The following is a 26,565-nucleotide window of genomic DNA, read 5'->3' as shown; positions in this document are numbered from 1 at the left end:
TTTTCTGAACCATCCCCCTCCTCTTTCCCTGCTTTTTCTCTTCCTTTCTTCCTAAGCATGGGTTCCCAGTTAAAGAGACCTGGCCAGATTCCTGCCTTTCCCACTTAATGGCTCATTTAAGGCAAATGATGTAGCTGCCTCGGCTTTGCTTCCTCGTCTGTAAAATGGGCCCAACATACTATCACCATGAACTGCGAGAAGGAGATGAGGCGTGGGTACAAAGGGCCTAACGTGGAAGCTGGCACAAAAGAGACTAGTTCCTTTCCCTGCCCACTTCTCTCTCCCTCTCCTTCATTCCTTTAAGCTTGTTGGGCTGCACTGCTGGGCAATAACAGCCTTCACTGTCAAGATCCTCTGAAGGGCAAATCGCAGGCACGGAGAGCTCTGGTGTCAAAACCACAACGTAATTTCCAAGTAAAGCTTTTAGAAGAGAATTTATCTGTAAATATCAAATGTGACTGTAGCCACTTGCCCATCATCAAATATGTCATCAAGTCTAGGAAATTCAAATATCAAAGAGAAAGCAATGCTAGTGGATTATCTTTGTTAATATTACTGGTGTTAAAATAATTGTATAGTTGTAATTAATTATTAATTGATTATTCATTCTTTTGGGGCTCATTGGTAAGGGTGAAAATACCTCTTATTCTATAGTTCGCAGCAAAATTATTAGTTATAATAATGGAGTCTTTTAAGATCAATGAATAACATCCATGTGGAATCCAGTTCTTACCAGTGTTTTGGAATGAAAAACAAGTGTGCCCACAAATAAAATAAATGAGAATGTAAATCTCCAAGTTAGATTTAAGTTAAGCATTTTACATATACCAGAAAATTAAATAGATTTCAGGTGGGTTATTGCATATCAAATTATCATGACAATGTCAAAATATCGACGCGGTGTCCTATCCTACATATATGAAGATCTACAGCTTTCTTCATGTTTGCCAAGAATGGAAACTTACCATTGCAGAGTAGCAGGAGTGGAGTGGGGCTTGGATGCTCTATTATTTTCTTTTTCCTCATCTGTTAAAGGAAAGAAAAAGGAGCTAACTTCAGTAGGAAACAGAAGGAAAAAGGCAAAGGCCTCTCCACTCTCCCACATTTTAAAAGGCAATGTTTCCCTCCAATGGTGACGCTTTGAAACAGTAGTTTGGCTTTTATAATATTCAACTCATCATACCTGAATACAAAAAAAAAGGAAGCTGACTTTTATAGAAAATTTTTAGGTCAATTTTGTTTTTATTTGACACCATGCATCAGTCTGAATGGCATCTTCACCACTGGATAGTGTGGATGTGCTTAATCATTTGCTGTTTCTCAAGGAAAGCGGGTCCTTGGACTCCAAACTTTTGACCCTAAGAACAAATTGACCTCACTTGCTGCAATGGACGAATGTGTCCCCCCACAAATTCATGTTGAAATTTAACCCACCAGGTGATGGGATTAGGATTGGGAGGGGCCTTTGAGGGGTGATTAGATCATGTAGGTGAAGCCTGTGGAAACGGGATGTAGGGCCTTTATGAAGAAGACCCCAGAATGCTCCCTCACCCCTTCTGCCATGCGAGAACATAGCAAGAAAGCTTCACCTGTGAACCAGGAAGTGGATCCTCACCAGACACCAGATCTGCTGGTGCCTTGATCCTGGGCTGCCCAGCCTCCAGAACTGTGTGAAGTGAGTTTCTGTTCTTTATAATTCCTCCAGTTTATGGTACTTTGTTACAGCAACCTGAGCAGACTAAGATGCTCACCGTGTGCTCTGAGACCCCAGAGGCGCAGAGAGGTAGTGGAGGATGGTGAGTTCGCAGAAGAATCCAGTAGCCATACAATAGGGCAGGGGCCAGCGAACATTTTTGTGTATGACCAGATAGTAAATATTTCAGAGTTTGCAGGCCAAAAGGCAAAATCAATAATGAATATTATGTAGAATTTACAGGATAAGATACAAAACAAATTTCCACAGAAATTTGATTGACAAAATTCAAAATAATAATCATCACTGAGTATAATTTTCATAGTATAGGCCTATTACTGAGAAGAATTGAATTGTTTCTTTTTGTTGGGATTCAGTTAGTGTTCCTCATCATCAAACAGATTGTAAAAACTGATTTGTAAAAAAGATTCTTAGCTTGCAGCCCTATGAAAACAGGCATCAGGTCAGATTTGGTCCTAGTTTTCTAACTCTCCAATACAACCATCTGAACCACAGATTCATCTCTGCCACTCACAGAGGAATCACTCACAATTTTATCATGGATTACATATAGTCAGTCTCTTAGTCAGTTTCTAACAAAGATTACTGATAGGAATGGCCGATACAAAATAACTTCTTTATCTGCAAACTTCGACCCAAGATAATTAGAACAAATAGTCTCAAAAGGAAACAAATTATGTCAAAACCCACAAATATGATCAACAAAATTTAATATATAGGAAAGATCAATGAAATCAATCTCTGTTCTAAAATTTATAAGGGAAAGGATTGGTACTAATGGAAATAGTTTAAGTCATACAAAAATGGTATATACTATATAGAACATTTTTCCTAAAACTTTTATTTAGCTCAATAAGGTTAAATCCAGAAAATATTTTCTTGATGGAAATTTTATTGATGTTGGTATAATTCTGATTAAAAAGTCTGCTCTTAAACAGTGTGGCAGGAAAGAGGGCTACGAATTCAACAATCATACATACTCACCTTCTTCCTTATGAACACAGCCCCATTTGGAGGGGCCCACACATCCAGAGGTTAACGCCTCTCAGTCCTAGAGAGGTGTGGGTGAATGTGGGCCATTTTAAACCAATTTTGATAATCAATCTACGTCATCAAGTGCTGATTGGATTAGGTGGGGCATGTGACATGATGCTGGCCAATCACACCTGAGAAGCCCTCTGAGTGCTTCTGAGAAAAACGTATTTCCCTAATTAAGTGGAATGGGTGAGAGACTCTGTCTGACCTATTTTTGTATGTAGCTGTGAGAGGACACAAGATTGGGAGCGACACAGCAAGTTTAGGATTGGGAAGGGAGCTGCCTGATCACGAAGTCAACCCCAAGGAAGACAGAGAGGAGGACAGGGAAGGATTGGGGGCTTGAAGGTCCTGCTTGCCTCCGATGAAGCAGCCCTAAAAATGGCTGCCTCTTTGTCCTGTGAGATAATACAGGCTCCTCAGCTGATGAAACTCTTTCAGGTGGATATGCTTTTCTTGCCCCCAAACCATTCTAACCAATACAAACAGCCAGCTGTTCTCAGTGTCAAAATGTCAAAGACCTCATGGAATTTACAGCTGTCTATGCTACTTTGTCAATTTGAAGTTCCTTCTAGGTGTTTCTCATCCTTCTAAGCCTGTAACAGATGACTCCCGTCTCAGAAGCTTCCCTAAGACTAAGTCAGGAATCACTGATCCCAGCGGTGTCCTACAATCGATTACTTTTTTCTCAGTTGAATAATTTAGCCACTGGGTCATGATTTCTGTCCACAGCCATCTCCTCTACTTAGGTGGGCAGGGTGGCATCCGAGTCCTCCTCGTGTCACCTAAGGCAGTGTCTTCCACTTGGCACTGAAACAGTTATGCCTGCAGTAGCCAATCTTACGGGGGAAGGGCAGCATAATGACTTATGGGGGAGGGGCAGTTTAATGAAGAGCATGACTTGTGGGTCTCACAAGATCATGGGTAAATAAACACACAGAACCACAGTCCATCTCTTGCTCACAAAGAGATAAGAAGCCAACAAATGGCATGAACTACTTGTATTTCTGAGAGTAAAGCAAATTTTAAATAATGATAACTCCTAGTGCTTCTCTCTACATAGTAAAACTGACAGTCACATCGTTCCTGTTTACAGTGTTTACTGGTATGATGTTTTTGATAGGCTATTTGTCAATAATATTGAGAGCCATCTAAAATGTTCAGTCAGTTGGCCTCAAAACCCAACTCCTAGAAACTGTACTAATTATACTAAGCAAATAAAAAGAAAAGTCTGTAAAAAAAGATCAATTATATTTTTAAAAGGAAAAATATATAAACAATCTAAATATACCTTTATCTACCTTGTACCGGTATGTAATTAACATTTTTGTTTACCCTAAAACTTTCTGCTTTCAGGTGGTATTTTTTCCCTGCATCTTTGAACTTCAACATTTTGGTCAACCCGGACAAGGTAACCAATGACCTAGATTCTGGTATCAGCCCGAAAATTTATCAACCATGAATAAGGCACAGACTCATCTCTCTATAAAAATGTCATTATATTGTGCTATTATAAAGATCATACTACTTAGTTCAAAAAATATTTATTAATTACCTAATTTGTGCCAGCTAGACACTGAGGACAAAGAAACTAAATTCTTGGTCATGCACATGGTGACACATGCCTGTAATCCCAGCAACTCAGGAGACTAAAACCGGAAGATCACAAATTCAAGGGCAGTCTCAGCAACTTAGGAAGGCTCTAAGCAACTTGGTAAGACCCTGTCTCAAAACATAAAAAGGTTGGGGACGTGGCTCAGTGGTAAAGCACCCCTGGGTTCAATCCCTAACATGCACACACACGCACGCGCACACACACACACACAAACTAAACTCTTGCCCTTGAGTTTGGTTGGGAAAGAGAAAAACAGTGAGAGAGGCCATGTTCAATAAGAAATGGTGACTGTGATTCAGGAAGGCAAAGAGCAGTTTTCCAACTGAAACTGCATAAAAACAGCAGCTATCAGAGAAGACTTCCTGGAGGAAGTGGTACTGAACTGACTCCAGAGTGAGCCAGAGACAGAAGCCAGATGGCAGGGAGATGGGAAGCAGTCGGGGACAGGATAGTGGAGGCAAGAGACAAAGACCCGGGGACCTCGGAGATGGTGTCACCTTCCCGAAGCAGAGTGGCCTCAGCACAGTGAGGAGAGTCAGAGGGCCGCTGCCCACAGTCCAACTGTCCTGATCACACTTTAGGGCAGTTCCTTGTCTCAAGACTGAGGATAATACAATGCTGACCTCGGAGGTCACAGGGCAGATCAAGTGAAATGAGCTTGATGCAGGAGAGAGCACGGGCTGCCCTGGCTGGCACTCGCGGGCCAGGAGGCATTCAGAGCAATGCTCGGTGGGGACCCAGGGCTGGAGGTGGGCAAGGGAGGCCAGCAAGGGCGGCCAGCAAGGGAGGCTGCCTGCTTCCTGGGGAAGGTTACCGGGCAAAGACAACCACACCACCCAGGACCCTGCGAGGCTGACGCACACCAGGGACATCACAGCTTCACACGGGAGCTGGTGCTCCGGAAGAAATGGTCAGGGTTTCTACAAGCAACATTTTTCTCTATTCACAAGAAGTAATACATGCTTTTTCTTTTTAATTTGGAAAATACAGAGGGAATATAACTCTCTGAAAACCTAAGACCCTCTCAATACAGGAGAATACTGTTAACTTTTCATCCCGTTAACCTCTGGTCTTCTTTCAAGATTCTCTCTTCACAGACAGGCACATGTACTCAACATGAAGCACGGGAGGGCCTGTTATGGTCTAGATGTGATTTGTTCCCCAGAAGTTCATGTGTGAGGCAATGTAAGAATGTTCAGAGGTGAAACAGCTGGATTGTGAGAGGTGTAACATAATCAGTGGATTAATCCACTGAACTGGGTGGTAACTAGGTGAGTAAGGTGTGACTGGAGGAGGTGGGTCACTGGGGCATGCCTTTGGGGGTTATATTTTGTCCCTGGCAAACAAAGAGAGTGACCTCTTTCCTTTTCTCTCTCTCTTTCTCTCGTCCACCCCCTCTGCATCCTGGTGGCCATGGACTGGGCGCCCGCTGCCATGGTATTCTGCCTCACCTCAGGCCCAGAGGTATGGAGTTGGCCAAACTCAAACTATGATCTGAACCTCTGAATCTGTGAGTCAAAATAAACTTTTCCTTCCAAATTGTTCTTGTCAGGACTTTGGGTCACAGCAAAGCGAACTGACACAGGGCCACACCATGCATCCTGGTTGCAGCTGCCCTGTTATCTTTGAAAGGACAGGTCAGACTTGAGAAGAAGACACCAAGGAAGAGGTACGCTGAGAGGAAGCAGGCTGGTCTGGGACTCTGCCAAGGTCTCCCGCCCAGGCAGGACTTGTCTCTATCGTGTCAGGTTTTTTTCCCACTAAACTTTGTGAAGTCTCCACTTCTGATACCAACAAATGGAAAGAACTGGCTCTGAGGCAGGCACATCTGGGTTTGAATTTCAGCTTCCTCCCCCACTCTGGGTGGGATTTCGAGCAGTAACTTGACTCACCCATGCCTGAGACCCTTACCCTACAAAATGACAGCCATAACATCCCACCAGGATGTTCTGAGGGTTAACTATAACAGCGTAAGTTAAGAACTAGCTAGATTTTTAAAAGAACACCATCACAAGAGTAGCATTCTTTGATCGAGTACTTAAACTAGGCACTGCGCATCATTTTCTGTACGCTGTCAAAGTGCTCCCGAGGTGCTGTGGAGTTTTATATGGCCATTCTATAAATAAGGAATCCAAGGTTTGACAGGGTCAAATAACTTGCATGAGGCCCAGCAGGTGGTGAATGGCGACTGGACCTTACTTGGTGCTTGGCAGTATGGTGGCTACGGACAGCATTTAGACAAGAACTGCTCTTCCCACAGCCAACAGGGACCCTCCAGCTCAGTCATTGACAGGTGCCATCTGCCTCTGAGGCTCTTCTTCCCCTCTGGACCTCCAGTGACTTTGTGCCTCAATTCAAGGGGCTGAACGCCCAGCCTCTTTCCCTCAAAGGGGGATATGTGTCCTTCCCAGGCCCGATCTTCCGTTTTTAGGACTCGATTTTAACTCTGCTGAAGGACTGGTTACTTACTCACTCATTCATCAAGTACTTATTGAGTGTCTACTACATTCCAGCCCGAGGCCAGGTTCCAAAGACAGAAGACAGACATGGCCTTTGCTCTCTTGAGCTCAGAGTTCAATGATCAGCAATAAAGTGCAGGTCCTAGACAGCACTGTGGGCAGGTCCAGGGGCATGGCAACACTGACGTGGGAAGTGGACAGGGACCTCAAGGGCGAGCCAGAGCCCTCTACCTAAAGGAGCAGGGGGCACACTTTAGGTCCATGAGACCTTGGGAGGCCTCCTGTCAAGGGTCTTTCCATCCTAACAGGCAGAAGTGCCTCGAGCCAGGTGAGACCCATCCTGCAAAGTGCCATTTCAGGTCACAGAATTCCTGGAGCCGTTCTCAGCACACACAGAGCCACCACGCTCCAGTGTCCACCTGCTGGTCCTGCCCCAGCCAGAGGACAGCGGGACGCTCCAAAGGCCCCTGCCAAGATGCTCCTGCGCTGGGTCCTCTGGCCGCTCTGGCTGCTCCCACTCTGCAGTCAGGGCTGCACCAACCACAGGACCTCAGTCCAATTTCTCTGCTTCTGCCTCCTGATACAAGCTGGTGCAGAATCTCTAGGCTCAGCTCCTGGCTCTACCCCTTACCAGCTGTGTGTCTTAGAGCAACCTTCTGGCCCTCGGTTTCCTTATCTATAAAACAGGGACAAAACAGAACCAAGCACTCAGGGCTCTAGCGAGGAGGAACCGAACCACCTGGTTCAAGGCTCACTCTATAGCAGTCCTCCCTGTGCCGACAACAGCTGCTGGGCTGTACACCCAGGTCCCTGCCCTGCCCGCCTCAGGACAGGTTTATGCACTCTGTGCTTCAGAGCGCCCTGGCTGTCCCCTAGCACAGCCCACTGTAGGATGTGGTCACTGTTTGCTCTCCTTAGTCCTTAGTTATGGCTTGCTATAACAAAATGCCATAGATCAGATGGCTTATAAATGGAGATTTATTTCTCAGAGTTCTGGAGGCTGAGAAGTCCAAGATTAAGGTTCCAGGGGATTTTGCATCTCTTCCTGGTTCACAGATGCTACTTGCTCACACTGTTCTCACATGGCAAATGGGAGAGGCAGCTCTGGGGTCTCTCATGTAAGGGCACTGATTTCATTCATGAGCTTATCAACTCCTCAGCTTCCCCCTCCAAGTACCATCACTTTGGGGGTTAAGTTTCTGCATAGGAATTTGGGGAGGAAACAGCTATTCAGTCCACAGCACTGGCCAACAGTTCTGCCCTGCTGCTCTGTAGGCTCCCTGGAGCACAGACCCACTGTGTGTCTCCAGCACCCAGCCAACGTAGGGTTCCAGAAGTATTTGTGGAATGAATAAGGGACTTGAATAACACCACAAGTAAATGCTGGGACTTCTCATCTGGTTTCAGCAAATATGCGAAATAGCAATTACTGAACACCTACCAAAGGCTCATAAGGGTCTAGCAGTGTGCCCCGCTCTTCGTTTTATGGTATTTAATTTTCACTGCTGCTCTAGAAAGTGAACGATTTAACCTGTGAAACGTCAAATACGGTGCCCTAAGCATATTCAGCATTTCATTAATGTTAGGGTTAATTATTAGTATCTTCTACTTTTACAGAGGAAGAAACCATGGCTCAGAGAAGTGAAGCAATTTGTCTGAGGTCACACAGTGGTAAAGTAAAGACAGACCCAGTCTAGCTGGTGGCAGACCTCCCCCAACCGCGACATCCGTGAGAGCTTCACTCTCTACGATTCTGTAGTAATGGACTCAAGATTTTAGAGAACATATTATCTCCCTAATCATTTCTTCCTAATTGAATTCCCAATATTTGTGAACCCATTTTAGAATACTTCCTGCTTTGAGTCAGTTTGGCAGAGCCTAATATTGAGGCAGAACGTTTCTAAATTAATTACCTCTTTTCAAATCCCAGGAAAGGTTCAAGTTTACGTGAGTCTTGAGTTTCACTTCCAAGTCCCAATTCTATTTCCTTTCATTATACTGACCTGGCTGCACCTGGCCAGACCCCACCTGTTGGGAACAAGTGGCTGCCAAACATTCCGTGTCCCCCGTCCTCCTCCGTCCCTGCCCCTGCAGAGCACACCAGCCAATGATCAGGGTGCCTGGCACCCAGGCCTTTGGCAGTGGGCACAGGCTGCTGGCAGCAGACCCTTCTCCCCGTGGGAACAGGGCTAAGTCCCAGACAAAGCTGTGATGTTGGCAGTCTGGCTCTGAGGGGTGCCACACCTGCTTCCTCCCTCCTCTGGGTGAATTCCTTCCCAACTTTGGTGTAGAAAAAGGCCTAACTGTGATGCAAAACCCAAAAGCCATAAAAGAAAAGATTGATAAATTTCACTACATAAAACTTCCAAAGTCTCCACGTGAGGGACAAGAAAACACACCATAAGTACAGAGATAATGACTTGCTCGGCACACTGTGATCGTGCCACGGACAATAAGCTCATCTGTCCATCGCAGAAAAGAGCTCCCATAAAACCAGGAGGAAAAGGACCCAGCACCGCGAAGAAAAATAGGCAAAGCCAAGGGAAAACTAGAAATGATCCTCAGCGTTGAAAAAATGGCCTGTCTTAATCAAAGCAAGAGAAACCTCACTAAGACGGCATTTCTCAATTGTCCGATTGGCAAAAATCCAAACTAGGACCACACAACTCTTGCTGTGAAGCTGTGGGAAACAGGCGCCCTCCTGCCTCCCAGGGGGAGCACAGAAGGTGCTACCTCACATGGAAGGTCTCCCGAGAGAAGCTGGTGACATCCTGAATGCTCTTTATCCAGCGGCCTCACATCTGGAATTGATCCTACAGCCACGCCTGGACTTACCCAAAATGATACACGCACAAGGAGATGTGTTGTAGCTTTTCTATAACTGCTGCAGTCTGGAAGCAGCCCAGGTGTTCATCTGATTAACTAAATTATGATACATCCTCACAATGGAATACTACACAGCTGCAAAAAAGACTAAAACCCAACAAACAAGAGTGAGGATGCTTTCTATAAGCTTGCTGATATGGAGCACTCCTGCATTAATCATCTTAAGTGAAAAAAGGAAAAAAAAAAAAAAAAGGAAATCACAATAGTGCATATAGTGGGCTATTTTTGGTGTTTAAAAAATAAACCCATATAGTTCCGTTTTCATTTGCCTAAGGAAATATTGGAAGAGTGTATAATAAATGAATAAAAGTGCCAGCCACTAGGAGGCCACCGTGGTGGGCAGGAGAAGAAACAAAGGCGGGCAAGACTTCTTGATGAGCACCTTTGAAAGCACTTTGGTTTTTGAACCACATGAAGGTATTATATATTCAAAAATACTCTAAATCTGAACGAATAAGAGTATTTGCCTGGGAAGAATCCACTCAAATGGTCAGGTGGTGCTGGAGTGCCCCAAACTGAAAGCAAACTCTAAATTCCCATAATAATAAATACCCAGACTCTAGCACGGCTCCGGAGTCTGTCTTGCTTCTGCAGTATCTGCGTGCCCCATAAACACTTCAAGACCCTACTGTAGCAAGTGCTGTGAGTACAGTCAAACTGAGTCCCTTCCCCTCAGGGCACAGTGGCTCAGTGATCACTGATGGAGAGACAGAGGGGCCCTGACAGGGCTGGGAGCCCAGAGGAGGGAGCACCTCGTTCTCCACCAGGCAAGAGGCGGAGTCAACCGGAGAGGCCAGAGCAAACGCAACAGACTCCTGGGGCAGAGTGGGCCCCCCGTCCCTAATCATGACCTAAACTCTGGGGCTCGTGGGCCGGCCAGCAGTCTTGCAGTTCAGGCCTCACCCATGACTAAGCCTACAGCAAACACCCCACAAGATCCTTTAGACAAAGCCAAAGGGCTGAGGGTGCAGCTCAGTAGGGGAGTACTTGCTTGGTGTGCACAAGAACCGGGGTTCCCTCCCCAGCACTGCAAAAATAAAGAGCAAAATAAAGTAGGATAAAAGCAGCTTCGTAGGACTCCCTGGTAGAAACCTGCCCTGGACTTTAGTGACTGCCCAGCTATCTGAGTAGCATCTGAACCCACTGCTACTGGCAGGGCGCTTCCCCCCCGCACCTCGAAGGAAACGTGAAATAGCCCTCGCCACGCGGAACCTGTTTTCTCTCTGGGGAGCCAGCTCATCTCATCACCCACAACCTTTTCTTCTTTTGCCTTCTTTTTTTTCCCGGCAAACAATTTCAAATAAAGTTTAACTACATTTCCTCTCCTCTGGAATCCCTTTTATGAAGTTACAAGACCCCAAATTAGATAATAAGCTAAGATGTCCTGACTGAGCTCAATGGAGACAGAGGTGTACCTTTCCCTTTTATAATCTCAAAGTGTGATCCTATTTTAACCTGGTAATGATGAGTCACACTGCCTTGTGATCCACAGTGACCCAAGGTTTTCTCTGCCATCGTGCCATGTGCTGTGAACATCCTGTCACCACCAGACAGTCAGCAATTGCACGATGAGTCAGGGGAGGTGGGAAGGTAGAGGTGAGCACTTCAGAGTGAGGGGAGATGGAGAAGCAGGAGGGGAGCTGAGAGGAGCAGGGAAAGCGGAGGGAGCAGGGCACAGCGGGCCGTGCCGGGAGAGAGGCCTCAGCCCACACGTCCTGAGCAAGCCCAGTAAGTTGTGCGGAGAGAAGGAGGGCTCAGGACTCCTGCCTAGGGTGCAGGTGGGAGACTGGGCTCCTTGATTTAGGTAGCAGGGAAATGGTGACCTGAAGCTAGAGGACCTGGGCAGCTCTGGGGTAGACCTGACAAGTTCTGTTTCCCGAGGAGGGAAGCAGGGATCCCAGCGTCCCACTGCATTCCTGCTATCTGGACCCATCTTATCAACCCAGGCCCTCTGGTTTTCTCCATCCCTTGAATGCAGCCTCGTCTCCTCAAAACCTTGAAAGTGTCCTCCTGGCTCAAGTCCATATGCACGGAACCTCCACGTTAACAAAACACCACCTCAACCTGCCACTCCTCCATGCAGCTCCTTAGGTGGCACCTCGGTCATTGAATTCTAAGCCCCTTGTCTAGAGTTCCAGTTCCCCCAAAATACGGGGCCTAAACTCACATTCCTAGCCCTGCTTCCCATGATTCTGCAGTCTCGCTGCTCAAGAGAATCTAGAAAGCTCTCCACGCTCAAACTTGTCTCATGCTTTCTGCCTTCTATTCTTTTGCCACCACTGCAGGAACCACATGGATTCTTTAGGCAAATGCCACCTCCTCCGAGGTGTCTTGCCCATTACCTTCCAACTTTGTGACTTCTCCCAGACGTCAACATGCAGAATTAGTAAGTCACCCAAAGATCCTGTTCAAATGCCAAGCATGTTCAGGGTCTCTGGTGGGCATGCCTGAAGGCTTCACTTGAGGTCTTAAGAACACCTTGCATTATTAGCATGAAACTGATTACATGGAACTGGAGACTATCGCACTAAGTGAAATAACCCAATCCCCAAAAACCAAAGACCAAATGTTCTCCCTGACATGCAGATGCTAACACACAATGGGAAGGTGGGGTGGAAGTTCATTGGATTAATCAAAGGGGAATGAAGGAAAGGGAGGGGGGATGGAAATGGGAAAGACAGTGGAATGAATCAGACATAACTTTGCTATGTTCATATGTCAATACACAACCAGTGAATCTCCACATCATATATAACCATGAGAGTGGGAAGTTATACTACATGTATGTACACGATGTCAAAATACACTCGACTGTCATGCTTATTTTAAAAGAATTTAGAAAATATATAGAAGATAATTTTAAGAAGAAATTGATCACAAGCTGCCTTATATTATTAATATACATACATGTGCCTCAAGTTTCCCCTTATAAATTAAAAATTCTTTGAGAGCAGGGACCCACAGAAGTCACAGTTTATGTAGTAAAAAGAAAGACAGCTGTAAAGTCAGACAGCTCTACATTCCAGTCTTAACTCTACCACTTAGTTGCTAAGATATTAAGTCATATATAACCTTTGAATTTCAGATTCCTCATCTGGGGGATGGGGATTAAAAAGTTCTCCCTTCAGAGGGCTAAAAGCAATGGTGGTTGTGATTAGCCCAACCTGCTGTTGCTCTCTGGATTTTAACCCTGGCTCCCTGCTCTCTCAGGTAGTAAGTGCTCTGGGAATCTTCTGGGCCCAACTTCTGCAGGAGCATCGTTCTACCTGTGCAGCTCTGTCCAATCCCCTGCTGAGCTTTCCTCTCTGGATATGATGCTCCACCCAGTCATGGACTGTGAAATGCTTTTAGAGTCCTCCTATTCGTTGTTGAGTTATGCCTGCAGAAGCATAGAGACCTGACGTCTGTCAGGGAGAACATGCAATCTGTTCAGGTGGGAAGTGAGAATTTATGAGACCCGACCTCTTGGTCATGTTCTTTACCCCTCAGGTGTTTAGGACTTATCCTATCAGCCCAGGGTTTTCTTCCCAGTTGCACTTTGCCAAAATAAAACTCAAATCAGCCTGAGAGGGGACAATGAATATTCTTAGCTCTGTTCTTAGTGCTTCTACAGACAAATAATCAACTCTTCACTGGAGAGTATTTGAAACCTGAGGGTCCACTACGTTCTAAGAGGCAGTTCAAAGAGCAAAAGGTGAATGTTTAATAGCAGACACCCACCGACCTCATTCAAATTCTAGCTCTGCCTCTCACCAGCTCTGTGACTTTGGGCAAGCTACTTAAACCCTTTGAGCTTCAGTTTCCATGTGTCTAAATGAGTTTGTAATAATAAACTACCTCCTAGACTACTGTGAAATTGAATGAGACCATGGAAGTAGAGCACTTCTTATTGCTTAATAAGATGATAGCCATATAAACACATTAACTATAAATTTATAGATACACAAAATTCTGTTTAACAACATATTCTTTGGGGAAAAAAAGACTGAAAGCAAACATAAACAAGAGTGGTTACCTCTGAATGTGGGATTAGAGGCAATTATTTTTTCCTCATAATTTTGTATAAATATATGCACAATAACTTTTATAGTTGAGTGACTGAAAATAAGTACAGCATGTGACCTGAAACTTCTTTATTCTTTTATCTAGACAGGAGTCAGTGACCCACTTCTAGATCTAGCACTGGGTTGAACTTCCTGTGTCATCTTAGATTTCTTCACTTCTCCTGGTCTAAATGTCCTTATCTGAAAGTTACAGATCTGATTCTCTCCATGACGAGGTAGCTTAAGCTAAATCAATTCATTCATTAAAGTTGATTAGAAAAAAATAGATAAAATATATAAAAAGCTATTTAAGCATTGGAAAGAAAAAACGCAGACAGGACTGGGGAAGTCTAGAGAGAAAGGAAGCACAGGAAGCAACCTCTGCAACCACCTTGGCTTTTCCCCTGAGAATCTTTCCAAATCACTACACTGGGAAATAAAACCAAGCACAGAGCATATGAAAGGAAACCACGTGTAAGGGGACAGCATATCTGTGTCCAAAATCCCTTCAAGTCTTCAGCCCACTCCTAAGCTGCACTTGTAGATAGCAAGAAACCACGAAACCGAGGGGGAAACAACTACTAAACCTAAAGAAACAATCATTGATTAACAAGGGTCAGAGTTCAAACTGCCCCTCAAGTAGAGGAAACTTGGTAAATACCTCTGGCTTTCGTTGGAGGACCAAGAAAGACCAGGCCCTGGGAATAAAGGCAAAATCCTAGTAGTATGAACAAAACCAGAGCAGACCAGAATTGACAAAGGCTTGACAGGATCAAGAGATTTGGTTCTCTATCTGACTGCTAAAACTAAACTTAACACTCATAGAAACTTGGCATCTCTTACCCAAGGGCTTTTTAACTTTGTACCCATAAGGTCTAACATTGAATCAAAAACTGTAAGGTATTACTAAAAAACAAGACAAAAAAAAAAAAAAAAAAACAAAAAAAAAACTGAAATCAAAGAGAAATAAAAAACACAGAAAAGCTAGAAATAGATCCAGAGATGATTCAGATATTAGAGTTACCAGAGAGGGACTTCAAAACAACTATGGGCTGGGCATGGTGGCACACCCCTGTAATTCCAGCAACTTGGGAGGCTGAGGCAGGGGACTGCAAGTCCAGGCCAAACTCAGCAACTTAGCAAGGCTCTGAAAAACTTAGTGAAACCCAATCTCAAAATAAAAAATAAAAAGGACTCGGAATGTAGCTCAGTGGCAAAGTATCCCTGGGTTTAATCCCCAGCACCAAAAAAAAAAAAAAGAAAAAAAAGAACAACAAAACTCTCACACATACACACATGCACACACAAACTATGGTTAATAAATTCCAAGAGAAAAGAAAAAAATGGTCAAAATAGAAAGAATGCTAGATAAAACAGAGAAAACAATCAGGACTATCAACTTAATTTAGAAACTATGAAAAAGAATCAAATGAACTACCTAAGAATACAGTATTTGAAATTAAGGTCACCTGAGTGGACTTAACAGCAAACTGGACATGACAGAAAATAGGAATTGAGAACTGAAAGGATGGTCAATATAAAATACCAAACTGAAGTACAATGAGAGACAAATAGACAAGTCAGAGCAAAATACAAGAAACATCAGAGATATAGTCAAAAAGTCTAATGGTTACATCATCCAGAAGGAAACAAGAAGGAGAGAAGGGCAGAAAAGATATTTGAGAGGCAATGGTCAAGAATTCTACAAATTTAATGACAGACAACCTATATAAGAGACTCGGCAATTCCCCACGAAGAATAAATATAAGAAAATCAGGTGTATGTACATTATAGTCATGCTTCTGAAAACCAAAGATGAAAAAATATCTTAAAAGCAGCGAAAACAAAAAGGTACACTGCATTTAATGGAATAAAAATCCAATGACTAACTATTCAACAAACATTTTTGGAACCCAAAAGATGACGGAATGACAAGTTTAAAGAGTTAATGAGGAAAAAAAACAAAAAGCCCCTCGCCAACCTAGACTTTTATACCCAGCAAAAATATCCTTCAAAAACCAAAAGTGGAATAAAGCTGCTTGTCCTGACCTACACTACACTACACTACGCTGCACTACAAGTAAAGAGAAAGGAATTTCTTTGAGTGAAAGTAAAACTGATGGAAGCCTGGAATGGCTGATAGGAATAAAGAACCCTGGAAATATGTGGAAAACACAAATTAATATTGTGTTCAAACATTAATAATAATAATAATGTCATGTGAGAAATATAACATATTTAAAAGTAAAATATACTAAAGTAAGAGCTCAGAGGGTGAGAAAGGTGAGCTCAGAATGACAGAGAGCTCTCGCACCAAGCTTGACGTGGGGAAGGCGGAATGTGAGGTGGGTGTAGTAAGAGGAGAGCGCATGTTGTAACGCCTCAGATTTCTGCTCTGAAAGAACAAGTGCTTGGAAGGCCAGCAAAAGAAAACATCCCAAATTGAACAAAAAATCCCATTAATCCCTTTCCCCACAAAATAAAAAACAGGTGGATCAAGTTAAAAAAAAAAGAAAAGGACATTAGTTGATTTAAACCCAACATTATCAGTAAGGTCCTTAAATTTAAAGGGCCTGTCAAACTGGGTTTTTAAACAATTGTATTTTTAAAAACTTTAATACTGAAGTTAGGGGGTGCTGCTCAGTGCAGCCCAGTGGCCGAGGCACATGCTTAGCATGTGTGAGGCTGGCTTTGGTCCCCAGCACCAAAAAACCAAATAAAAAAAGAAAACTATAAACAAACAAATACTGAATATAATGAGATTAAAAATTAAAAGATGGGGGAAAATGCCATAAAAACCCAAATAAAAGAAAGCTGGTATAATGATGTGAATATTGGACAAAATATACTTCAAGGCAAAAGTATTACTAGAAATGAAGTCAAAACTTTTAATAATAATAAGAGTCATTTCAACAAGAGGATATAGTGATCCTAAATTTCAAAAAAAATGAGTACATGAAAATATATTTTAAAAATTAACAAAACTGATAGATACATAGACATAACCATAATCAGAACTAGACACTTTGATGAACTTGTGTGTCTCAATGACTGAGAACAAACCAACAATAACAGCAGATCAGTAAGGAACCTGATTGACCAACCTGATCAATCTGACTTATAGCTAAAGAACACTCCATCCAGGGACAGAAAAACACACATTTGTTTTTCAAGTACACACGGACATGTACCAAAATAGACCCTATGTTGGGACAGAAAGCAAATCCCAACAGTATCAACTATTAAAATCAAACAGAATGTGTGCTCTGACCACAGTAAAGCTAAAATGGAAGTCAGTGACAGAATGAAAGCTGGAAAATCCCCAAATGTTTGGCAATTAAGCATTGGATTTCTAAATAAACCATGGGTAAAAGAAGAAATCACAATAGAAATTTGAAAATATATTTACTCAAATAAATAATAATAAAAGTATGACATCAGAAAAAGTATGGGATACAGATATGCAAATGAATAACTTTAAAATCAGCTTTCAGGGAAGGCTGGAAAATTAGTGTCTATCCCAAAAGCCAGAATAAGACTATGAATTAAACTCAAAGGAAACAGAAGGAGGGAAACAATAAACAGAGGAGCAGAAATAAATAGAACAGAAAGCAGATGTAAATTGAGAAAAACAAAGCCAAAAGTTGGACCTTTGAAGACTCATCCAATTGATAAACCCTGGCAAGACTAATTAAGAAAAACAGAGTAAACTTAAAATGCCCAATGAAAGGAGACTATCACTACATATGCTAAAAAATATGACAAAAGTAATGAAAGGGAAGTTTGAATAGCATGTAAATAAATTAAAAATTTAGGTGAAATGGATTCCTTAAAAATACCAACCTAGTCAGGCACAGTGGTGCATGCCTGTAATCCCAGAGGCTTGGGAGGCTGAGGCAGGAGAATTTTCAAGGCCAGCCTCAGCAACTTAGTAAGGCCCTACGCAACTTAGTGAGACCCTGTCTCAAAATAAAAAAAATTTAAAAGGTTGGAGATGTGGCTCAGTGGTTCAGTACCCTAGGTTCTATCCCAGATACAAACAACAACAATAACAACACTTATTAAAAGAAAACAAAACAAGAAATAGAAATATATGAATAATCCTATAGGCATTTAAAAAATTAAATCATTAAATACCTTTTTTCAAAACAAACAAAAAAACCCCAGATGATTTCAATATTGAATTCTTCTCAATTTAAGAAACCAATCTCACACAAACTCTGCAAGGTAACAGGAAATTCCCCAGCTGTTGTTTGAGGCCTGTATGATCTTGTTACCAAAACCTGGCAAGGACATTACAGGGAATAAAAATCACAGACCAATAAATCTCATGAACATAGATACCAAAATCCTTCATAGAACAGTAGTCAGTCTAACCCAAAAATATATAGATGGATGTGGATGTATGGATAGATAATACTTCGGACCAAGTGTGGTTTATTCCAGGAACGAAAGATTGGCTTAACATTCAAAACTCCATCCGTGTGATTCATGACATTGGCAGATTCATGAGCACTGTGATAGCTGGAGAAAGAGGGTTTAAAAGAAATTCAACAACCATTCAAGAAAAAATCTCTCAACAAATCAGGCACAGAAAGTAATTTTCTCAATCTAATAAGGAGTATTTACAAAAATTCACAGAAGCATCACACTTACTGGGGAAACACTTATTGTTTTCTCTGAAGGCAGGAACAAGGCAAAAATATGCACTCCCACATCACCCCAACACTGTACCGATGGCCCCAGTCAGTGCATGAGCACAGAAAAGAAAATACCAAGATCATAAGGGAAAATGTAAAGTCATCGTTCTTATCAGGTGACAGGATTATGTTCATAGAGTATTAACAAATGCACACTCATAATAAATAAGTAAATCTAGCAAAGTGGGTAGATGCAAAGTCATTACCTAAAAGATCAATTATATCTTCATATATTAGCAATTAATGATTTTAAAAATTAAGACAATACTACTTACATTAGCCCTGAAAAACATCAATTACCTAGGAATAAATCTAAAGAAAGATGTGTAAAACCTCTACACTGAATATAAAACACTGCTGGGAAAGATTAAAGATGATCTAAATACTTATAGCCTAATACTGCACATAAAAATTGGATATTTAACATTGTTAAGATGTCAGTTCTTCCCTTAATTTTTTAAAACAGATTCAATGTAACCCCAGTATTAAATTTTAACAGGTATTTTTTGTACATATGAAAAAAATATTCTGTAATTTATAATTTATATGGAGATGTAAGAATGTAGCTTATCCACAACAACCCTGAAGAAGAAGAAAAAAACAGGAGGTCTTACACTACCAGATATCATAACTTATTATAAAGGTACAGTAATCAAGACTATGATATTAACCAAAAAATAGACAAATAAGGTCAATTGGTTTAGAATAAATCTCCAGACACAGATCCAAATATGCATGACTTGCTAGTTTATCACAAAGGCAACTCTGGAATTCAATGGGCAAAGAATGACTTTCTCAACAAATAGTGTTCTATCAGTTGAAAATTAATAAGAAAAAAAGCACTTTGACATCGTCTTCACTCCATATACAAACATTCCAGATGGACTGTGGATATAATGTGAAAGGTAAGATACAAAACTTCTAGGTGAAAACTTTATAAGAGTTTCATGTTCTTGAGGAAGGAAAAAATTTTCTTAATAGCACACAAAAAGCACTAACTATAAAAGAAAAACAGATAAATTGAACTTTATTAGAATAAAGAACTTCGGTTCATCAAAAGTTATCATTGAAAGGATAAAAGGGCAAGCCACAAGCTAAGGAAAATACTTGAAATACTTTGACCTGAACAATACCTCCTCAGGATATAAGAAAAACTCTCACAATTCATTAAAGAGAAAACAACACAATTAACAAGACATGCGCAAGCAAAAGACATGAAAAGGTAAGTTTGCAAAAGATACCCAAATGGCCAGCACGTACGTAAGATACTACACCCCTTAGTTGTTAGGGAAATACAAATTAAAACCACAGTGATGTGTACTATGTACCCATGGGAATGGCTAATTTTGAAAAGAATGGCTATACCAAATGTTGGCAAGGAAGTGAGACAATCAAAACTTTTAGAAATTGCTGCTAGGAGTCTAAATTGGTACAGCTACATTGAAAAACTAAAACTAAATGTATATATCCTATGGTCTAGCCATTCTATTCCTGGGAAAATAGCAACAAAAATGAGTGCTCATGTCCACCAAATGACATACGAAAATGATCAGAGCTCCAATCCTTCACAAACTCTTCCAAAAAAAGGAAGAGGTGGGCACACTTCCAAACTCATTCTACAAAGCCAGCCTCACCATGATACCAAAGCCAGACAAAGACACTAGAAGAAAAGAAAATCACAGACCAGTATCTCTTGTGAATACTGATGCAAACATCCTCAGTAAAACACTGGCAAAACAGAATTCAACCACATATTAAAGGGATTATGGGCTGTGGCCAAGTGGGATATGTTCCTTGAATGTAAGGATGGTCCACAAATGCAAATCAATCTATGTATTACACCAAGCTACAGAATGAAGGGGGGAACGATCATACCAATTGACACAGAGAAACGCTCTTGATGAAATTCAAAACGCTTTCAAGACAAACACCACAAAGCTAGGAACAGAAGGAAACTACTTCAATGTAATAAAGGACATGTATGAAAAACTCACAGATAACTTCATACTCAGAGATGAAAGTCTGAAAGCATTTCATCTATGATCAGGAGCAAGATAAGCTTGCCTGATTTTACTGTGTTCGACATAGTACTAGTCAGAGAAATTAAGGAAGAAAAAGAAATAAAAGGATTTTTAATTGGTAAGAAAAAAAAATTATCTTTGTTCATAGATGACATGAATTTTATATGTAGAAAACACCAAAGATTCCACAAACTCTCCCTCACACAAAAAATGTTAGAACAAATAAATTCAGAAAGGGTGCAGAATACAAAATCAACACATAAAAATCAGTTGCATTTCTAGCCAGGTGTGGTGGTGCACGCCTGTAATCCCAGAGAGTTGGAGGTTTGATCTCGAGTTCAAAGCCAGCCTCAGCAAGGTGCTAAGAAACTCAATGAGACTCCATCTCTAAATAAATACAAAATAGGGCTGGGGAGGTAGAGGTTGCCTGAGCTAGCACATCAGGAAAAGTTAAAAGTTTAGATTGTAAGAAAAGAAAATAGAAGCCATGTTGTGAAGACCTCTGTTATATAGGTACTTGATCAGTTTGGAAGATATGAGTATAAAATAGCCAGCAGTTTGATTCTTGAAAGATCTCTGAATTCTGTGCAGTTACTTGGGCGAGTGGGCCAGGACCTAGTCCTGAGACAGGTGGAAGGGAAAAATCCAGTAACAGTATTTTCTCTAGCAATGAATGAGATGTGGCGATCAGGGGAGAGTAAAGAATACCAAAAGGGTACATTGGTCAAAAGACAAAGGCATAGAATATCGGTGTCCCGGCTAGACCTTAGAGATGTAGCATATCAGTATGTAAAAAAGGGGTCTCGAATTTATGTGGAAGGAAAAGTAGACTATGGTGAATACATGGATAAAAATAACATGAGGCGACAAGCAACAACCATCATAGCTGATAATGTTATATTTCTGAGTGACCAGACAAAAGAAAAGGCATAAAATGGATGATTCTTCTTTGGTCATAGTTTGGTACAGTCCCATTTCCAAATCATGTATGGTCTTTATAGTTTCTAAGAACAAAAATTAAAATGCTCTTTTATATTAAAAAAAAAAGTAGGACTGGGGATGTGGCTCAGTGGTTGAGTACCCCTGAGTTCAATCCCTGGTACCAAAAAAAAAAAAAAATCAGTTGCATTTCTATACACTATGAACAATCTAAAAAGGAAATTTAGAAAGTAATTCCATTGACAGTTGCATAAAATAGAATAAAATGCCTAGGAATAAATTTAACCAAGACTTATATACTGAAACTATAAGATATCACTAAAATCAAAGATATTCTGTTTTCATGAATAGAAAAACTTAATGTTAAGATGTCAAAACTACCCCAAGACATCTACAGATTCAATGAAAAAAATCCAATCAAAAACCCAATAGCATTTTCTCCAGAAATAGAAAAATTCATTTTAAAATTTATATGGAATCTTAAGGGACCTTGAATAGCTGGAACACTCTTGAAAAAGAATAACCCTGGAAGCGTCACATTTTCTGATTTTAAAACTTGTTGCAGAGCCACAGGGTGATTCTAGCATAAAGACAGACACAATGACCAATGGAATAAAACCAAATCCTAGAAATACACCCTGAACATATATGGTCAAATGATTTTTGACAAGGGTGCCAAAACCACTAAATAAAGAACAGTCTTTTCAATAAGTGGCATTGAGACACCTGTATATCCACATGCAGAAGACCCTTACCTGACCTCCCAAGTATAACTCAAAATGGGTCCAAGATTTAAGTGTGAGACCTAAAACTGCAAAACTCCTAGAAGAGAACCCAGGCAAAAGCTTTATGACACTGTATTTGACAGTGATTTCCTGGATACGACTCCAAAGGTGCAAGGTAACAAAGAAACCCAAAAAATAGGTAAATTTTTTCTGAACATAAAGTACATAAATCTTATGTGAATAATTTGTTGTGGTAGAACTACATCAAAATAATAAACTCCTACACATTAAAGAATACAATCAACAAAGGGGAAAATGTAAATTATATATCTGATGAGGAGTTAATATCCAGAATATTCAAAGAAATTCTACAACTCAACAGCAACGACAAAACAGCCTGATAAAGAGTGGGCAAAGGGTGTTTCTCTAAAGAAGATACATGCAAAGATGTTCAATATACTAATCTTGAAGGAAATGCAAATCAAATCCACAACAAAAAACCATTTCACACTCACTAGAAACAGTTGTTATAAACAACAAAGAAAAAACGCAAAAACAAAATGACAAGTGATGGCCTGATGGCCAGGATTATGGAAAAATTAGAACTTCTGAGCATTAGTGAGGATATAAAATGGTGCAGCCACTTATGGAAAACATATTGGCAGCTTCTCAAAAAATTGAACCATATACTCATAAATTCAACCATATACTCATAAAATTACCATATACTCTAATGGTTCCAACTCTGGGTACATACCAAACAGAATTCAAAGTAGGGACCTGAACAGTTATTTGCACATCCATTTTCATGTCATCATTCACAATTTCCAAAAGGTAGAGAAAAACCAAATGTCCACCAACAAATGAATAGATAAAGATAGGTGATATTATTCTTAGGATGTAATATTATCCAACCTTGAAAAGGAAAGACACCGTGACACATGGTACCACATGGATTAACCTTGAAGGCATTACGGTAAGTAAAATAAGCCAGTCACAAAATGACAAATAGTGGATGATCCCGTTTGTCTGAGATACTTAGTCAAACTCAGAGGCAGAACGCAATAGCAGTTGCCAGAGAGTGGGGGAAGGGAAGAATGGGGATTACTTAATCAGGATGGAGTTTTTAGCTTAGGAAGATGACAAATGTTCTGGAGATGGAGAGTGGTATTGATGGTTGTATAACAAGGTAATTTTTATGTGCACGCATCATACTGGGGATTGAACCCAGGGCCCCGTGCATCCTAGGTAAGTGCTCTACCACCGAGCTACATCCCCAGGCCCAAGATGAATATACTCAATGTCACACAGTGTACACTTAAAAGGGTTAAAATGCTAAATTTTGCTATACATACCTTACCAAAACAAAATAAAACTTAAAAAAAACCAGAATGCCCAAAGATGCTTTATTCTTAATAACCAAAACCTGGAACAACTTACGTATCCGTCAACCTTGAAATGGACATGTAAATTGTGGCATAGTCATATGGTGGAATACGATGGAGCAATGGAAAGAAAGAATGGTGGCAACGTACAGCCACAGGGATGAACCTCGCAGTCTGTGGAGTGAAAAAAGCCACAGAGAAGGACACAGAGTCCGTGATGCCATGTATGTGAAGTTTCCGAAACAGGTGAGACCAATCTATAGTGTTAAGAGTCAGTGCAGCAGCCACTGACAAGGAGGGGACGTGGGGAGCCTCCTGGGGACTGGAAATATTCTTTATCCTTCCCTGGATAGTGAGTGCACAGGTGGACATGCAAAATAAAATTCATCAAGCCATTCGCAGAAGATTTATGTTCAATGTATCTCAGTTTCATAAAAGAAAGCAAGATGGTGGTGACAGAATGACATGCTGCAGGTAAGCTGTGGGGGAGCTGGGCAGACATCCTGGGGGATTGTGGGTGGGTGGTCTCAGCCTCAAGTACTGAGAAAACTAGGGTCCAGACTGTGTGCCTCACTAGCCAAGGCAGAAGCACTCTCCCAATCCTGCTGGAAAAGACATTTATAATAAGCTGTCCACACTTTTTTTTTTTTTTTTTTTTTTTTTTGGTGCAGAAGGTGAAAATACAAATCCCAGCTGGTCTTCTGCTCTTAAATACAGGCCACCCAGAAGCCCCAGGCTGTCATAGCACAGGGAAAGGTGTAACATGGGAATTTCCATCTTGAATTTAACTCCAGGTCTCTAGTGCAGGTTCAGAAAAAATTTTTTTACTTTCCAATAGCAAGAACATTTGTGATTCCAAAACCAGAAACCCACCACACAGCTCCTTTAAACCCACATCAACGGTGGACACAGAGGATGGTTTTTCCCATCTGGGATCCACATTTGCCCAACTGGGGCATCACTCTAACAGGGTCTTTGGGGATATAGGCCAGCAATCCACTGCAGAAGATGAGTCTGTAAACACCAAGTTTTTGCTGTGGCCTTGATTTCCATGTCCATCTGACTGAATTCCACTCCCTTGTGTGGACTATTACAGGGAGGGCCTGGGGTATTTCATAAACACTTGGAGAACATCCTGTTGCGGTGGGCTCACCCCAGCCTCGCCACCTAGAGGCTCTGTCCTCCTGTCAGGACACTGGTCATGTCTGGGATGTCATGGAGGAATGAGTTTCGAGCACTTACTTTCATCGTTAGAAACATTCCCCAGAGATGTGTGGCTGGAATAACGTTTGTTTTCACTTTCATTGAGACATCTTTCAATCCAGCTCTCTAAAAAAAACAAACAAAAACACAAAAAAAGAGAAATCACAGAATTGCTGTGTTTGTGAGAAGACAGGAACATCATAAATGCATTAGCTGTACACGATCATCAGCCTTCACAGGCATCTGCCCAGACCGGAAGTCGACTTTGGTGAGGCTCTTGTGTGCCACTGCGGATGAGGTTGCGCTGAGTAGGTGGGGCAATATGGCCGACTGGAGCCCCACTTGAGTACATCTTGGTCAAAGTCTACTGATTCTGAGGTATCCAGAGCCCAGCATTACCAACTGAGGATAATCATTCTCGGTAAAAATACATTCCTGAGGACAGTTTGTAAAACACAATTTTGTCAACTGAATCACTGATGGTGGTTTGCAAACTTGTATATTAGGAGAACTTTTTCTTCAAATGAAAATGAATGGAAAGCAAACAAAACCCTGGGGAATCTAGCTGAAGAGGATGTGGGGAGGGAACCCAGCAGAGACCTTCTCTTGTCCAGTAACCCCAAAGGGGCTCTTCCAAGCACAAACTGGAGTCAATAGTACAGGAAAACTCAAAAGCACTAGAGTAACTATGTTGCACTTTTAAAACCCAAAGGACTATGGGGTTCTATCCAATTTTAAAGGTTACTACATATTTTTCACCACGTAGCTTGATGTTCATTCCATTTTCTAGACTGCCCACTATTCGTTCATCCATTCAATCATTCATTCAACATCAGCTAAAAACAGTCAGTGGCTTTTTTGGAAAACACTGTATTCCAATGAAATAACATATCAGGGAAAAAATTTGAGCACAGCGCCAACTTTGAGCTTCCTCAAGCTCAGGTACTTCCATAAATAACATCGGGGAAATGCAGAACACCACACCTAGCTGAACTGAGCCCTGTGGGAACGTGCAAAACACTCCCACTACAAACATTCCTGGCTACGTGGTTCACCACACGTCATAGGCCACTCCTGACCAGATAACCCCCCTCTACCACTTCATGTTCACAAGCTGCACCCCTCCGACATCCACTTCTAAAGGAAATCTTCAGGTCTTTTCCAAGGTGAAGTACCATATTTACTGTACTGGTGAACTTCTTAGTCATTTCACATGTGCAAAACTGTGCTGTAGTCTTTATTAGTCTCATTTTTTTTAATGTGTCACTGACAAAGTTTTTGAGCATTGTATCCTTAAACTTGTTTTTTCAGTAAACTGCTTTTTATTGTGCGATTTTGCATGTGGGTGATTCTTAGAAATCCATATGTGGCATCATGGCAGGACTGAACTATCGCTCTGGCCTTGTGCTTTTGAAAAGGGCACTTTCCTGCTGGCATTTATTGAACACCCATTTTATTTAAAATTTTTTTTTAATTTATTTTTTATTTTTGGAACCAGAAATTGAACCCAGGGTGGGGGGGGGTGCTTAACCACTGAGTCACATCCCCAGTCCTTTTTATTTTTTATTTTGAGACAGGGTCTCGTTAAGTTGCTAGGGTCTCACTAAGTTGCTGAGGCTGACCTTGAACTTGATCCTCTCGCCTCAGCCTTCTGAGTCACTGGGATTGCAGGTGTGCATCACGGCATCTGGCTATTGAACACCTATTTTAACATGCCAAGCCCCATCTCCACATTATCTCCTCAAACAATTTTGGGAGCAAGGATCTTAATCTCTATTTTTGCTAGAAAGCAACTGAGGCTTAGAAGGACTTAGAAGTATGACTTCTCATAGTTCAAAGA

At 41.4% G+C, this 26,565-nt stretch overlaps 1 protein-coding gene and 1 pseudogene across 3 annotated transcripts in view; one reads left to right on the top strand and one right to left on the bottom strand.

The window, feature by feature from the left end:
* Rfx4 (regulatory factor X4) overlaps positions 1-26,565 on the bottom strand; it is a 156,031-nt gene that overhangs the window by 106,266 nt on the left and 23,200 nt on the right. For 2 of the 3 annotated variants that reach the window (XM_047548259.1, XM_047548260.1), the window contains exons 2-3: positions 24,765-24,851; positions 966-1,026 (exon numbers count right to left, since the gene is read on the bottom strand). In XM_047548259.1, coding sequence (XP_047404215.1) covers positions 966-1,026; positions 24,765-24,851 — 148 coding nt within the window. The remainder of the gene's footprint in view (positions 1-965; positions 1,027-24,764; positions 24,852-26,565) is intronic. The other variant, XM_047548261.1, reaches the window with a different exon arrangement.
* On the top strand, positions 16,047-21,406 carry LOC124982196 (single-stranded DNA-binding protein, mitochondrial-like; annotated as a pseudogene).

The sequence above is a fragment of the Sciurus carolinensis genome, chromosome 4, assembly GCF_902686445.1.
Source record: "Sciurus carolinensis chromosome 4, mSciCar1.2, whole genome shotgun sequence".
Lineage (NCBI taxonomy): Eukaryota > Metazoa > Chordata > Mammalia > Rodentia > Sciuridae > Sciurus > Sciurus carolinensis.
This window is presented reverse-complemented; position numbering and strand designations above follow the sequence as displayed.